This window comes from Panthera leo, chromosome B2 (genome assembly GCF_018350215.1).
Source record: "Panthera leo isolate Ple1 chromosome B2, P.leo_Ple1_pat1.1, whole genome shotgun sequence".
In the NCBI taxonomy this organism is placed as follows: domain Eukaryota; kingdom Metazoa; phylum Chordata; class Mammalia; order Carnivora; family Felidae; genus Panthera; species Panthera leo.
The window spans coordinates 34,685,077-34,699,489 of record NC_056683.1 but is presented as its reverse complement, the minus strand read 5'-3'; the positions used below and the strand labels follow the sequence as shown (position 1 = coordinate 34,699,489).

General features: G+C 52.6%; 1 protein-coding gene across 1 annotated transcript; it reads left to right on the top strand.

Moving 5' to 3' along the window:
- Positions 1 to 1,488: 1,488 nt before the first annotated feature.
- BNIP5 (BCL2 interacting protein 5) lies at positions 1,489 to 13,937 on the top strand. The gene is made up of 11 exons (XM_042938574.1): positions 1,489 to 2,198; positions 3,153 to 3,272; positions 4,787 to 4,851; positions 5,097 to 5,337; positions 6,377 to 6,508; positions 7,975 to 8,033; positions 8,351 to 8,588; positions 9,706 to 9,837; positions 10,703 to 10,767; positions 12,176 to 12,433; positions 13,176 to 13,937. The coding sequence occupies exons 1-11, from the start codon at positions 1,592 to 1,594 to the stop codon at positions 13,209 to 13,211; spliced, it is 1,953 nt and encodes a 650-aa protein (XP_042794508.1). The 5' UTR covers positions 1,489 to 1,591; the 3' UTR covers positions 13,212 to 13,937.
- Positions 13,938 to 14,413: the final 476 nt, after the last annotated feature.

Here is a 14,413-nt window from a genome sequence, read left to right as displayed (position 1 = left end):
CTTCCACCAAAGGGCAAAGGGGGTCTGAACAACTTTGGAAAAATTGGGAAGCCACGGGAGTTTCAGATTAAAGACACACCAATGAAATTCACTGTTCCCATCCTGGCCTGCTTAAAATGCTGCCCAGGAGGAGATGGTTCTTTTTGTCTTTTGCATGGGCAGCTGCTTCCTTCTGGATGGAGAATGAAAGGCCCCTGCTGCTCTCATGTACATTTCCTATATGTTAACTACACACCCAAAGATACCTTATATATTGCACAGTTTACTAAATGTTTGTGTAATACATTTATTGAATTAGTACTTATTGAGTGCTAGTGACGTGCCGGGAGCTGTTCTAGGCACCCAAGATACAAGACCTAGCAAAACAGACAAAGGGAAGGGAGAGAGACTCAGACAATAAACAATGACACACACAAAGGTGTGATATTGCGTAACATCACGTAGTACAGGTGGGGAGTATGTGCTCACGAGGGGTGCACAGAGAGGGCCTCTCTGGGAAGGTGACATTTCAGTAAAGCCCTGAAGGGAAGTAAGGGAACAAACCATAAGAATGTTCTAGAAAGAGGGAACAGCCAGTGTGAAGGCCCTGAGGCAGCGAGCAGTGCTTGTGTGAGTAGAGTGAGTGATGAGAGGTGGCAGGAGGCCTAATGGGACCAGGTTGGACAGGGCCTTGCTGGCCACTATAAGGACTTTGACTTTGACTCTGAGTGAAAGAGGGGCTGTTGGAGGCAGGAGAGTGACGTGCTCTAACTTAGGTTGGAAAAGGCCCCATGGCTTCTGAGGGGAGAATCTGGAAGGAGGATGAGAGGAGAGGAGGAGAACCAGTTGGGAGGTGATTATGGTAGTCCAGGCCAGCAGACCTGGGGCTAGACTCAGGCAGTGTTGAAGGAACTGGGGAGACAGGTCGGGGTCTGGGCGTGCTTTATGGAACCAACAGTCTTTGCTGATGGATCAGATGTGGGGAGTGAGAGAAAGCAAGGAGTCAAGGATGACTTCAAATTTTTGGCCCAAGCGATTGGAGGAGTAGAGTTGCCATTTACCGAACTGTCTTGTGAAATATTCTTAACAGCCTGTGAGACAGACAGGCAGGTCTCAGGCATAATGCAGATGAGGACAGTGGCACATGAGCTGCCCAGAGTCCCCAGGGGCAGGACTTGGCCCCTGGCTCCAGCTGTATTAGTTTCCTATTGTTGCTGCAACAAAATACCAGAAACTCAGAGGCTTTGGAACAAAACGAATTCATTATCTTTCAGTTCTGGAGGTCCAAAGTCCACAATCGGGTCTCCACAGACTAAAACCAAGGTGTTGGTAAGGTCCTGCTCCTTCTGGAGGCCCCAGGGGAGTTATAGACCAGCTGTGACATCTGGGGCATGACCTCCCATAGTTTAGTTTCCTCCTCTGGAAAATGTGGACAAGGGTAGCCCTCCTTCCCAGGGCTTTTGAGGAATTTAACGGAGACAGCAGCTTTGAGGGCTGATATCACTCACATTGATGGGCAGGGTGGATCGGCGCACGGGGCAGCACTGGTAACCCGCCACCACGTCTCTGGTAGGTCTCCGGTAAGGGAGCTGTTTGCTTTGTTTGCAGTGCAATGGAGCCCAGGAAGCATCTGTCAGGGAGGAGAACCAGGTCTCTGGATAGGTCACAGAGCCCCAAGAAGGTCCGCCGGTGCTTCTCCATGCCCACTACCCCCTCCAGAAGGATGCTTCACCAAGCAGCCAGCGATGGGAGCAGATGTCCCCAGAGCCCAGCTCAGTCTGTGGAAGCTCAGGATGCCACGGCCACAGCCCACAGCCTGGAAGAGACCAGGGAGTTTCTTCCCACTGACCAGAGGCTGCCACAGGACACCAAGAAGGAAAAGACCCAGAGACGGGGCCAGCAGGGGTGGCTGAAGACCTTGATGAACTTCCTCCTGAGGACAGGCCCGGAAGAGCCCAAAGAAAAGGCCAGCCGGAAGGCAAAAGGGAAGGAGGGCCTCCCCAAGCCTGCAGAAACCCCGGAGGCACCAGGGGAGACAGCTCCGAGGAAAAAAGCCCACGACAAGAAGGCCAGTCGCAAGAAACACAGTCACAAGAAACATGTTGCTGAGGAAACCAAGGGGGCCCAAGATCAGAAGGCCGAAGGCCAAGAGATAGGGCTGCCCAAGATGGCTGCTGCCCCACGCCCTGAGGAGGCTGACCTGGGCCCAGCACCCAAGGGTGAGCAGACCATGCCTGGTAACCCCACTGCCCCAACCCCAAGGGCTAGGGTACTCTAAGCTGACTCCTCAAACCTTTCAACAGAGGGGACGTGGAAGTTGGGACAACCATCAGGGACAGCACCACCGTGAAATTTCTTTGAGGCAGAACAGCACGGTGGCTGAAAGCCTGAGGTCAGACCCCTGTTCCGCCATTCATTAGCTGTGTGACCTGGGGCTGGTGACATTCCTCCCCGAGCCTCGATTTTTTTTTCGTCCATGAAATGGAGATGATAACAGTTGCTATCTCCTGGGTAGCCGTGGCCCAGAGCTGGCACGCGGAAGGTGCTCCGTTAAGTGGCAGCTGTTGTTGTTAAGTACTCTAGTTGAAGGAGCACAGACCAAGGAGAAATGGGAAGGCAGGGAGGGAGGTGAGGGGGGAAGCCTAGCCCCCAGCATTGATCCCTGTGCGAGGACTGGGGATGGGGCCAGAGAAGTAGATAGAGCCATCCACCCTGGGGGCCGGATCTATACTTGGCTATTTCCAGAATACACCTGCTCTGTGACCTTGAACAGATTGCTGCCCCTCTCAGAGACCTTTGGTTCTTCATTTGTAAAATAAGGAAGCTGGACCACCCCAAGGTGCCTTTCTTCTTTGACTCTCAGGTCCTGGGGTTGAATGCCCCACAGGCACCTGGAGGGAGACAGAGCTTTGCCCTGTAGCTCTCAAAACTCTCCCTGTTCTTAATGAGAAGCATGTCTGGGTTGATGCCACCTCTTTTCAGATGGAAACCTTGGCAGGTTTCTGATTTTTTTTTTTTTTTTCTTTTTGGTTAAGCCTAGTGCTGGCTGCAGCAGCCCATCCTGCTGTGAATTCTGTGTCATTTTATTGTGCTCATGAACAAAGTCAGAAAAATGTCACTGATGCCACTACTCCCATCCCCCACACATACGCTTCCTTTCATCTTTCTTCCAGGTGGGAAAGGTTCTGGTCTCCACCAGTCCTTGCTCATTGAAGCTGGGGGTCCTGCAGCATCCGAGGTTTCTTCTCAAGCCACAGGTCATCGGCCCGAAGAGGAACTCAGAAAGCTTGACCGTGAGTCCTCATCTTCTTAGTGTCCTCTTGCCCCGCAGCCGGGGAGGGGGCCGTTACCAAATGATTGTTCTGGAACAAATGGATTGTTCTGGATGACTGCTTGCACCTTGGATGGTCCCTCTCAAAATGCATGTACTGATCTTGCTCCTTCTGGCGCTTCTGGTCACATTTACTTATTTTAGAGTTTCACAGAAGGGAGTCTCAGGAATTAGAACGGCCACTGGCAAATGTTCCTGCCTTATGTGTTAATGAGCATGGGACTTTTTTTAGTCTTTTGAGATTTATGGAAGGAATGTGATATGGAGGAATATAGAACTTATATATATTTTTAAATAGATGCCAGCGTGGAATAGCTCTACGCACACTCCTATACTCACAATCGTCCACCGGAGGCCAATATTGGCTTCAGAATTGTGTGCGTGTGTAATTTTGTGGCTGAACCATTTTAAGGAAAATGATCCCTCATCCTTAAGCACACATCTCCGAGAAATGACTACAGTGTCACGCACAACCGCAATGCTGTTATTGCCCCTAATAAAATCGATAATGAACGCTCTACTAATCTAATTCCCTATAAGGAAGGGGCATATTTTAAGAGATGTCAAACATCTATGCATCTGTCAGAGAGTAACTAAAAGGCATTTAGTTGGCTATTTTGCAGGCTGTTTATTTTGCATGCTGTTTTTTCAGACGAGAGAAGTCAGCTGGTAGACTGAGACAAGGAACAAAAGCCAAACAGGATTTATAAATGAGAGAGAGGTGAGGGGTGAAAAAATCTGCAGTCCAGGGACCAGGGAGCCTTAAACAAACCTTTTCTGTAAACGGATCAGCTGGCAGGTAGCAGAGGCAACTCTGGGCCTATTGTCTTTGGATCAGTCAGCCGGGATATCAAAGAAAACCATTCATGTTGTTTGTGGTTTCTCTGTAAAGATGTGGTGTGAGGCATCGATGCGGCAGGCTGTCCGTGTCAGGCCTGCTGGGGTCCCTCTGCCCTGCACCTCAGTGTCGCTGGGTCTCTACCATTTCCCCTACCGGAATTTTGCAGCATTAGCCTTGTAAAGTATCTCCAAGCAGAGTTCCTTGATGGCCTGACAGCCTGCTGAGGGAAGCGGGGACGGGGATCATGATTCACACTTCACAGGGAAGGGGACGAAGGCACAGAGAGGTTAAGAGACTTACTCAAGGTCACACGGCTGGCCGAACCCAAAGCAGATATTTACAAATCCGTAAAGGTCAGAGGAAATAATGGGGTCACAGGTTGAATGCTTGAAGGACTGACCTGAAATTGCCTGGGTAAAATTTTGTGCTTTGGCCTCCCGCCCTTTCCCTGTGGATCTCCCAAGCCTCTCTCAGAAGGACTAGCTCCTGGGACATGGTGCTTTTCGCCACTTCCATGGCCTAACAGCATCCTCACTTAATAGAGACTCAGTTGATCTCAGAAGTTCAAGACAGTCATTAGAAAGAGTTCTCGGGGCATCTAGAAAGATTAACTGGGTGCATTTACTTTTTTCCAGAGGATAAAATCATCAAGATGATAGTGGAATTCCTCCAAAAAGTGGGAGACCAGTGGGAGGAAGAGGTAAGGAGCAAATGGTCTGCATAGAACCCCCCTTCCCCCCACCATGGGCTCGCTGCTTCCTCCTCCTCCTCCTGCTCAAGGCCCGCTTGCCCAGGAAAGTCTCAGTGCTCCCCAGCTCTAGGCTCTGTCACCTCCCTCGCTTGGGGCCACCACGAAGCACTTGGCTGCTCTTTAGTTGTTTCTCAGAGAGCCTTCCCCTCTCCTCAAGGTCAAGGGCCCGACGGTTTCTCTCATTTCTCCCACAGCAGCTTCAAGCTCCTCAGCCAGAGGTGGTTGTACAGATTCCAGTGTCAGTTGACAGGAAGAAATTCCAAGAGAAAAAGTCTAGCTTCAAGAGAGCGTTTTCTCATAAGAAACATGGCTCTGAGGAAGCTAAGAGAGCCGGGCCTGCAGACGTTTCCAGCCTGGAGTCCCGGCCACCCAAGAGGCCCAGCTTTCTCCCCCTGTGTGTTGGGGGCCATCAGCCCTCCACCTCCAGCAGCCCTGGTGAGCAGGCTCAGGGTTACCATAGCAACACTGCAGCTGCCTCCAGCTCTGGAACCTTCTGCGGGGCTGGAGTCGGCCATTGGAAGGGCCACCCTCCTAGCTCTGACTCTTGCTCTGCTCTGAGCAGCGTGGGGAGGGCAGTAGGGAGGAGAAAGGGGTGTCAGCAGGTCACCTCCCTACACGAGACCTCTCTGGGCAGTCCAGCTAAGCCCCTGTGGAAATTGTGCTGAGGAATCCCCTAGCCGTCCGCATCTCTCCACAGCCTCAGCTGCTGTACCCCGGCAGGGGGCAGCTGTGCAGGAAGGAACCACAGCCTGGGAGGCAGGGGGCCTGAGTTCCGACCTGTACTTTCTACCTCATTCGCCATCTCCGTGCCTGACTCAGTCTCCTCACCTGTAAAATAAGACACTTCCCTACTGTGTGTCTATACTCAACCAGTTTTCAGAGCCGTATCATTATCCCCATTTTACAGATGGGGGAGCTGAGGCTTGGGGAGGTAAAACAATGTGTTCAAGGTTCTGTGGCCCACCAGTGATGGAACCTGAGCTACAGAGAGAAAGGATCATCCTGGGTGCCAGGGAGGAACAGCCTAGCTGCTTAGCCTGGCCAGGGGAATTTACATTTTAAAAAGGAGGGGCAATGCTCAACACCAAATATGGAGCCCCGGCAGTGGAATTTCCGGCCACAACTGGAGATACCTTCATGCAGGGGGATTCTGGCCCTGCTGCATTACTTCGTGCCATAGAATCAGGCATTTACTCTCCAAGCCAAGATGCCAGAGGGATGAGCTTGCCAGGGAAAGGAGGAGACGAGGGCAAAGCCCAGGAAAGTCAGTTGTAAAGAGGTGCAAAGGGGCAAGGGAGCTAGGTCTGGGCCAGTACATCAGAGCTTTGACCCTGACCCACAGCTCACCTCTGTCCCAGCAAGGCCTTTGCATGATCTAGCCATGAGGTGAACTCTGGAACCTCTTCTAACTTTTGTGTGTTGTTAACACCCTCACCCTGATTAAACACACCCGCCATTTCATCTTGCTTCTTAGGCTCGGAGGAACCCAAAGTCCAAGAGGTCCTGCCTACAGACAGCGGGGGTCTGAGTCACTTGGAGCTTTCCACCCCAGCAGGGAGCCAGGGACCCGAAGAGGACTTGCAGGCGAACAGAGCCTTGGAATTCAGTTAGTACCCCCTCCTTTTCTCAGACACCCCTCGGAAATCATCCGGCCTGACCCCATACTGACCCAGAGAGAGGCAGTAACCTGGCCTTGACTTCCTCTGGGGGCAGCAGGCCGGGAAGGGGCAGTGTGGGGTCCAGAGCACAGACCCCTGTCTTACCCGAAGTGAGCCTCAGCAGTAAAATCACAACATTGAGGACGCCCTCCTCGGTGAGGCCGGCACAGGCCATGCCAGGAAAGCCTTGGCCCGTGGCAAGGGCTCTGTAGATGATGTGATCTTTAGGGCGTGGGTTTGCATTGGACTCTGACCTCTTCCATCTGTGTGAACTTGGATGAGTTACTTAATCTCTGGTCTCAGCGTCCTCAACTGCAAGATGAGGCTAATACCAGTTCCTAGATCCTAGAGTCCTCGGAGGCACTAATGGAATTAATGCTGATAAAGCAGTTAGAGCAGTTAATAAGCTATTTAGAGCTAACGAATGTTACCTGCCATTTACTGCTATTATTGTTGTAGTTGTGTAGCCCTGTAGCCTGGGGAGAAATTGAGAGGCTGTCAGGGGGTGGGGGCAGGAGGTGGGTAGGGGCCACAGGAGGGAAATACCACAAATGGCAGCTGCTGATGCTATTATTAACCCCTTACCCTGGCTAGAGAGTAGGGTAGGGGCAGAAAGAGAGAGGGAGAGAGAGAACCCCCAGCAAATTTCCAAAAGAGAATCCGATGCAAGGCTCAGTCCATGATTTTTTTTTTATTTTCATTAAAAAAAAAATCGTTTTTAATGTTTATTTATTTTTGAGAGAGAGAGAAAGACCAAGCGCAAGCAGGGGAGGGGCAGAGAGAGAGAAAGAGAGAGGGAGACACGGAATCCAAAGCAGGTTCTAGGCTCCGAGCTGTCAGCACAGAGCCTGACGCGGGGCACGAACTCACGAATCGTGACATCATGACCTAGGTCGAAGTCGGACGCTTAACCGACTGAGCCACCCAGGTGCCCCTGAAGATACTTTTAAAGATCTACTTCCCCACCCACCCCCCATCCTATCTTACCTGCTTTTCACAGAAAATGTGCCTTGAAGGGGAATTGAGAAGGGCCCCTGTTCTAAGTAGAAGAGGACGATGCTGGGTGAGGGGACTTTTGGGGACCAGGCCTTTCCACATGGCCTTGAGGCGCCTTCTCCTGGAGGCAGCGGCCTCTGTTATTTTCCTCACACTTAAAGTGCCACATCTGGGTGTTCGCTGACCAATGGAGAAGTGAACGTATTGCCTCGTAACCAGCTCTGCCCTCGGGCCACTTCCGAAGAGTCTGAGGTGTCCGCAGGCAGGGCTTGGGACACCCACTAAGTGCAAGCTCATTAGCACCTGGAGACCTGTGAGAATCAGCCAGGGAGCCACTTGGGCCTCAGGAAGTGACGACTGACCGTAGAAATGCTTTGCTCCATACTAAAGTACAAGCAAACGTTTTGTTCTTTTTTAGGAGAATTCATCCAGAAGATCATTGCCCTACTCCAGGATGCAGAAGAGCAGGGAGGAGAGGTGAGGAAGACACTCCCCACGTAGATCTTGACCCTCACTATGAACACCCCCACCCCTGCCTGGCATAATAACTTTCCTGCCCTCCCCCATGCTACATCTTTCCAGAGCCTGGCTCCTGTCGCTCCTCCTTCCCCAAGCCCCCACCCCCACCCCCACCCCCATCGCTGCCGGCCACTCTTGCTCTGGCCAGGCCGCACCCTCTGCTCCCCAGCGGGTCTCAGTTTGTTTCAGGGGGTGCTGGTGTCCTTCCCCGGCTCACTCACAATCTCCTCACGGTCGGGACCCTGGCTCAGTTTCTCTCATCTCCCCCGCAACAGCTTCGAGTCCAGGAACCAGAGGTGGCTGTAGAAAACCTGTCCCCACCCTACAGAAAGAGATCCCAAGAGAAGAAGTCCAGCCTCAGAAAAGCCTTTTCTTATAAGAGACATGGCCCCAAGGAGTCCAGGAGAGCGGGGGCCGCAGGTGCTGCCAGCCCGGAGTCCCGGCCGCCCAAGAGGCCCAGCTTTCTGCCCTTGTGTGTGGGGGGCCATCAGCCCTCCACCTCCAACAGCCCCGGTAAGCAGGCCCCGCGTGGCCATGGTCACAGAGGCTGCCTCTGGCCCCAGGCCTCCTCCAGGGCGGGCTTGGCCAGCTTCGTGGCCTCTGCTTCAGGCTTGACTCTCTTGCTCTCAGCTCTGAGTGGGGCAGGGAGGTGTGGGAGGGCTGCGGAGAGGAGGGGGCCGCTGGCTGCCAGCTGGACTCACCACCCACAACACACGCCCTCCCTCCACCCATACAAAAACACACCAACACTTAAAAACAAATGCCGTTTGGGGCGCCTGGGTGGCTCTGTCCGTTAAGCCTCTGATTCTGGATTTCGGCTTGGGTCATGATCTCACGGTTCGTGAGCTCAAGCGCCGCACAGGGCTCTGCTGAGAGCAGGGAGCCTGCTTGGGATTCTCTCTCTCCCTCTCTCTCTGCCCCTCCCCTGCTCATGTGCATGCTCTCTCTCTCTTCCTCTCTCTCTCTCTCTGTCAAAATAAATAAACACTAAAACAATAACAACAACAAATGCAGTGTGAGAGCAGCACATCGGTTTATTGGCTTAAGGGCATCAGACTCACCCGAAAGCTAAGGAAGAAACATAGACCCAGGTCTCATGAAGTAGGATATGGCCTGGCCCTCTGCTTTTTCACCACTGCCAAGTGTGAGGTATAGAGTGATTCCCTTGACATTTATGGAGTGCCTACTGCATGCCACGCTCACACATGGGATCTCGTTCAGCCCACTTACAGCCTGGTGAAGTCACTCTTGTTATTCCCATTCGACAGATGGAGAAAGTGAGGTTCAGACAGGCTTAGTGGTTCAGTAAAGCCTCACAGAGTCACGGGGAAGTGGGCTCATTTAGGGGGATCTTGGCAGGCCTGCTTTGTTTCCTCCCGGACTGTGAGGAGGCAGAGGGGGCTGGTGGCAGAAAAGAGGAATGAGATTTCCAGAGGGGGTAAAGAAGGCCCCGTGAACGCCTCTGAGGCGGGCCCAGGGGGCTGCGGGCTTGCTGAGGAGCCTGGGAAACCAGGACCCCGTCTGGTGCCAGTGTCTTTGGACGGTTTCTTGTCAGAACCTGGGCCCCGTGATGGACTTGTGGATTTGAAACAGGCACAAAACACTCACACCATCTCCTTTCTGCCCTCAGACCTGGAAGATGTCGAGTTCCAGGAGTCCTCGCCTGCAGAAGAGGCACCTGTGGGATCCTCAGATGCACCCTCCCAGACCAGAAGTCACCAGCCAGAGGGGGGACCTCAGCCAGATGGAGTGTTCGAATCTAGTTAGTATACCACCCTGCTCTCTCCTGGGTCAGCTGGCCTAGGGCCTCTTTTTGCATGGATCTCACAGGCTGAATTCCAGTAGAGACTGGGAAGGCTGGGGAGACACCGGCAGGGCAGGGAGGAGGCAGGGTTGGCCTTTCAACGGGGGCTCTTGGGGCAGAGTTGCAGATGGAGAGTTCTCTTCTCGTAGAGAACTCGGTGGGATGTAACTTCAGTGGGCTTGCTTGAATGTTTCATATACAATTCCTGCCTTGCCCTGGGTCTCATAACCAGTGGCGGACTGGCAAACAGGCTGAGGGTGGGTGTTGGGCGGGGGCAGGGGGGGAGCCCTGATTTGTAGCGTTTGCAGATTGCTGTGATGTAAATATTCCCACCGTGGCTGATTTCAAGCTGCCAACAGTTGATCACAAAAGGTCCACAAATATCCTGAATGCTTGCGATTAGGTCTTGGTGCAGGCAGCCACGTGCGGCCCTTTACAGCCCGGACCGGTGGGTGTGTTCCTGTGGCATCTGTGGCTGTGGCGTCCCCCCCCTCCCTGCTTTCTGATGAGCTCTCTGGGCCCCCGCTCCCATTCCTGACCACGCTACTCTGTAGCCTGGACCGGGGACACTGGGAGGTCTCAGGTTCCCCATCTGTCGAATGGAGCTGACGTGACGCTCAACTGGCCGACGTCCTTTCAGTTTCTATACAACAAACTCAGATAAAGCTTTCACTCTCCAGCCCTAGTTTCGGGGAAGATTTTTCTTTGCCCTTCGAAACGAATCTGTGTGCTGTGTTTTAGAGACAAAGTGCCGTCTGTGATAGATGGATGTGTTGTTGCAGAACTTGTCAGCAGCCCCTGAATCCTTCTTTGTTTTCCTTAGAGGAGCTGGTCATCCAGGATCTGGTGGCCCTTCTCCAAGAAGTGGATGGCCAGTTGGGGGAGCAGGTGAGGAGTGCTCGGTACCCCCAAGGCTGAGGCCTGAGTTCAATCCCTATCCCTGCATCCAGGTGACCTTGGGCATGTCCCTCAACCTCTCTGAGCCTCAGTTTTCTCTTTTGCAAAATGGGGCGGGGGGTAACTACCTGCTTGACAAAGTTTAGTGCATATACGGAAACTGCCGGCCACATAGCAGATGAGATAAATGTTAGTTTACAATAATATAATGCTCACGAGGTTTATCCTGCCAGCCAGGACCTCCCCCCATCCAAATCCCCCTTGCAGTTCAGCCCGTGTCCCACCTCCCTCCTTCCCCCAAGTCCAGCCTGCGGGTCCTGCTGATCTCGTCCTCTGCTAGCTCCTTTTCACTCTGTCTTGTCGCACATTTCAGCGTCTATGTGGTCTCCAATCCTTCCACGCTTTTAGATTGTCCTCTCCTGCTAGATAGCCTGTGGCCTCACAGATAGACTGAAAACCTCACAGTCTACTTGGAGAGACCAAGAGAGATCGCATCTGAGGTGGCAGAGATGAGCACGGGCCGTGGACGGCTCATGAGCATAGCGGACGCTGTGGGTACCTCGCCTTCCCGCCACAGTGCATGCCGGCCCACCTCGCCGCTGCCGGCACCCGCATCTTGTGGCCTGAGGACCGGCCCCTAGAACCATTTTACCACCCACGTGGGAGACCAGAATGATCGCCCCCCACCTCCCGAGAAGCAGCCCTCAGCCAATGGCTCATGGAAGCTGGTGTATACATAACTCAGGCCCCTTGCCCCTCGTAGGGCTAACTCTGAGGAGTGTGCTCTACGCGGGCTCCCGGAGTGCCCTGTGAGGAACACGCTCAGCAGCCAGTCTGCGTGGGCTGCCTTCCCCTCCGACCCCAGATCTCCATTCCCCCATCGCTGTTTCCCAGCATCGCTACCTGCACCCGAGCCCTCGTCTCTGGGGGAGCGCAACCTGGGGCACTTAGGTATTGAGAGGAGGCGACTTAAAGTGAGAACGAAAATTCATCCAACATCCACTCTGCGTGAGACATTTGACATCAGCTAGCTCACTTCCTCCCCTTCCCCCAACAACACTGCGTGCGGGTGGGGGTATCGTTCCTGCCATTTAACACATGACTAAACAGAGGCTCAGAGAAGTCACAGAGGGAGTAAATGCCATTGAAGCGTCCGTTATCCAAAGACCTGCACTTTCCCCCCCCCCCCCCCCACCTTGTCCTGCTGCTTGGAGGTGAACCTTGCAGAACAGATTCTGAGAGGCTAGAGGTAGAGGAAGCATTTAACAAGGAAGCTCATCCCAGGGACGGGAGGTGTCCAGCCCAGTCTGGGCTCGTGGCATTGAAGGGGGGGGCACAGTTGGGGGAAGGGGGCTACCTGCCAGCAACACTGACGGCCGGCCTTCATTTCTGCTTCCAGATCAGGCGACATCCCAGCTTCAAGAAGTTTTTCTACAAGGTCTCGGACTCCTCCCTCAGGAAGCTGGCAGCCACCCTGCACAGCCAGAAAGCCCGCTCTACTGAGCTGGGCAGGAACCTCACCAAGAGACCCTACCAGCTTGCCTTTGGCTTCACCAACAAATTTGCCAGCAACAACAGCCACGCCGTCTTCAGCCTCATGGGCCTGTGCTACAGCCACGCCAGTTACACCCACTTCCCGTACAGGGAGGCCCAGCAGGTGAGAAAGAGCCAGACGGCACAAGCGAAGACAAGTTCAAGATCCCAACAGGATCCTCTTACCGTCCTCTCCCCTCCCCTGCTGGGTTCTATGTTGGCTTGTTTTCCCGATGGAAGCTCCTTAAGACCTTTGACCTCTCTTTCCTCAGCTTTATTTTCTTTGTCCAGATATGGGGTTGTTATGGATAATTTGCCCTCTAGGTTGGGTTAGGCAATAGCTTATGGAGTTTTTGTGAGAGACATTATAGAAACATCAGTTCTGATATCCTCCGTGGCCCTAACTCCATCTCCTGGTTTTACTAACCATTCATTCACTCATTCATCCATTCATTCATTTAACCAATAGGTGTTAAGAGCCTCCACTGTGCCTAGCTGTGCAAGGCGCTGTGAGAGCCTGAGGATGGTTCTGCTATAGAAAAAGACAGAATGTTTACTGATGACAAAATTAAGTATCAGTAAAATGCCAGATTAGTGGTCGCTGAGGCCAATGAAGTGATTGGTCCTGGAAGCCTTCCAAAATCTACGTCAAAAGGTGTAGATTTTTGCCCTTGGAGGATGGCGAGGAGAAAGGGCGGGGAGAAAGGGCCAGGAGAGCACTGCAGGCAGGAGGTAGTGAGTAAAGGTCCAGAGGTGACAGCTGATGTGCTGTGTTGATACGTTAAATTAGGAGTCTGTTGTTACTAGAGTAGGACCCACAAGTAACTGGGCTATGGCTCAAACCTATGTTCTTTTTCTCCTCCCAGAACATCACAAATCCTGAGAGCCAGAGTCCAGATTAAGAGCTGTGCTTTGCGCTCAAGTTCCCTTGAGCTATCAAACAATGGCGGCTTTGACCAGGAGCCTCTGAAGATGCCTCACGATAGCCCAATCCAGTGCTTCACAGACATGAATGAAGACGAGAGTGGATGGCCACCTGTGTCCCCGAGCCCTTGTGGGCTAAGACTGAGATACACAAAGCGTTCTTAACTGGAGGCAGAGGCCATGTTAGCGGAAGGAGCTGGGGAGGACTGAGGAGGTGGGAGACCAGAGCTCCGCCGGCTGACCTGCCCCAAACTTGCTGCGAGACCCTGTACTTGTGTGCCCTCCTCTCCAGACCTTGGATTCTGGGCAAGACTGTGTGACCCATCGGACCCTTTCTGGCTCTATCATGCTGAAATCTCCCTAAAGGGGGGCCGTCGGTGCTTTCATTCTGTGGCCAAATACACCCCACAGAGCTGGAGACAGTCTTTAAGTCCTCGTTGGATGCATGAACGAATGAGGGAGAGAGCTCCTGAGATCCAGGCAATTCTACCAGGCATTCCTTGGGAGGCCTTGGTCCTCCACTGGAATTGTGGAACCAGTCATTCTATCTCTAAATTGGGGTTTAGGGAGGAAATGGGGAGCTACCTTGACTCAAGCCTTTGCATTTTGGGGCTAACCCTAATCCCGACTTATGTGCCCTTTTCACATTCATGTATTTTCTTGCTCCACAGGGGCCCAAATCATGCCCCACTATCACGTGGAAGTCCTGCTGGCATTTTTAAAATGTTAATTTCATATGAGTCTTAGTTTTTTTAAATAAATTTTTATTTAATCTCTCACCAGAGTGCCCAAAGGATTCATGCATTTAAACAGATGTGCATCTATACGCAACAAATAATTTATTCAGTTCACCAATGGTACTTAATGCCCATATGGATTTGTAGACGCCTCTCAGGAAGTCTGCAGGCCTCAGATAGGGAAGACCTGCGGATTGGGGATCCCTGGCCTCTCAGAATCCTTCCAACCCTGTGTCCCAGAATTCTTTGTTCAGAGAAGTGAAGCTGATGCCTTGCACCTCTCGCATATCATGCCTTGCCAAGAGTCAGTGAGAAGATGAATGTGAAGAGTTCTGAAAATTACATAGTGCCTTGTCCATGTATGTTGTTATTATAGTTACGATCTGGGTAGTTTTCAGGAAATGAGGGAAGACTTTAAGGTGGATTGCCATGGATGGTTGCAC